The sequence below is a fragment of the Cyphomyrmex costatus genome, unplaced genomic scaffold, assembly GCF_001594065.2.
Source record: "Cyphomyrmex costatus isolate MS0001 unplaced genomic scaffold, Ccosl1.0 C2292557, whole genome shotgun sequence".
NCBI classification, from domain to species: domain Eukaryota; kingdom Metazoa; phylum Arthropoda; class Insecta; order Hymenoptera; family Formicidae; genus Cyphomyrmex; species Cyphomyrmex costatus.
Window position 1 is genome coordinate 1 of NW_017274561.1, and position 1,401 is coordinate 1,401.

General features: G+C 44.3%; 1 protein-coding gene across 1 annotated transcript; it reads left to right on the forward strand.

The window, feature by feature from the left end:
- The first annotated feature begins 127 nt into the window (after positions 1-127).
- Positions 128-1,249, forward strand: LOC108771274 (uncharacterized). Its single transcript, XM_018544810.1, has one exon. The coding sequence runs from the start codon at positions 128-130 to the stop codon at positions 1,247-1,249; it is 1,122 nt and encodes a 373-aa protein (XP_018400312.1).
- The last annotated feature ends 152 nt before the right edge of the window (positions 1,250-1,401 follow it).

Here is a 1,401-nt window from a genome sequence, read left to right on the forward strand (position 1 = left end):
CATGACCGATAGAATCAAACTTCTTATTCAGAAGCGGACTTCTTTAAAGTCACAAATCACCAACTTAACGAACTTACTCGAAAAAGATCGACATGGTCATCATGACAAGGCCGCGTTGAAGGCGCGCATGGATCGCGTCACCGAGCTTTTCCATGCATACGAAGATTACAATGACGAATTGTTGACGCTAGATTCGAACGAAAATCATAAAGACGAATTCGCGAATGTCCAAGATAGGTTTTATTCACTCCTTATCAGAGTCAGAACTTTAACAGATTCCATACAGTCCGTCGCAAATACAAGCATGGGTATCGATGCGCCTTCTCCCGTTGATACAGCCTCTACAGTCGTGAATCACAAAATGAAATTACCTAAAGTATCGTTGCCAAATTTCGACGGATCATATGAGAAGTGGTTGTCATTTAAGAATGCCTTCATCGCAATGATAGACTCGCGCACGGATTTGTCGGACGTCGAAAAGTTGCAATATTTGCAATCAGCAGTAACCGGTGAAGCAGCTAACAAAATTAAAATATTGTCGATCGAGAGCGCGAACTATTCCAGAGCTTGGGAATTATTAAAACGTGCGTATGAGGTGAAGCGTATTATTATCTCGCGCCATCTCTCATTGATAAATAATTTGCCAATATTAGAAAAGGAAACTACTGAGGGCTTATCCAAGCTCGCCGACGACGCGCAACAACATGTCGCTTCCTTGGCCGCGATGGGAGTTAGCATAGGATCGGAGATGCTCGTTAATATACTCGAAAGAAAATTACCGAAGAATACCGCCGATAAGTGGGAAGAAACGCTTGGACGCGACGAGTTTCCGAAAATCGACGAGCTTTATGAATTTCTATATCGATCCGCGGTTCGCGTGTCTAAGCGTGTTCGCCCAGAAGCATCTAGACTCGACGACAAGAGTTCATCCTCAGTTAAAAAACCACGTACATCTAACAAAGCCTTTGCAATCAATACGGCGAACAGTTGCATAGCATGTAAAAACAAGCAACATCCGTTATATAAATGCGATAAATTCAAACAGTTGGATGCTTCTAAGCGCATTGAAATCGTAAGAAACGCCAGGCTTTGTTATAACTGCTTGCGTTCGCATAGGGGCAAACCTTGCAATTATGCGAACTGCACGATTTGTCAGAAGCGACACAATACGCTTCTACATCTTGACAAATATCCGTCCGTCACGACGAAAATCGACGCAGCAGATTCGAAAACGGATAAGACTTCATGACTAGAACGGGAAGTCGACAATAGCACCATGTGTCTCGCGGCAATCTCTCCATCATACGCGCCGCAGTTGATGACCACGGCGACGGTATTCGTGCAGAATCGTGAATCGAATTGGATTAAGTGCCGCGCGTTGATGGATACATGCGCTACCGC

What these genes read in the sequence shown, in the direction of transcription:
- LOC108771274 (XM_018544810.1), top strand. Translation starts at nt 128, where the DNA reads ATGGATCGCGTCACCGAGCTTTTCCATGCATACGAAGATTACAATGAC.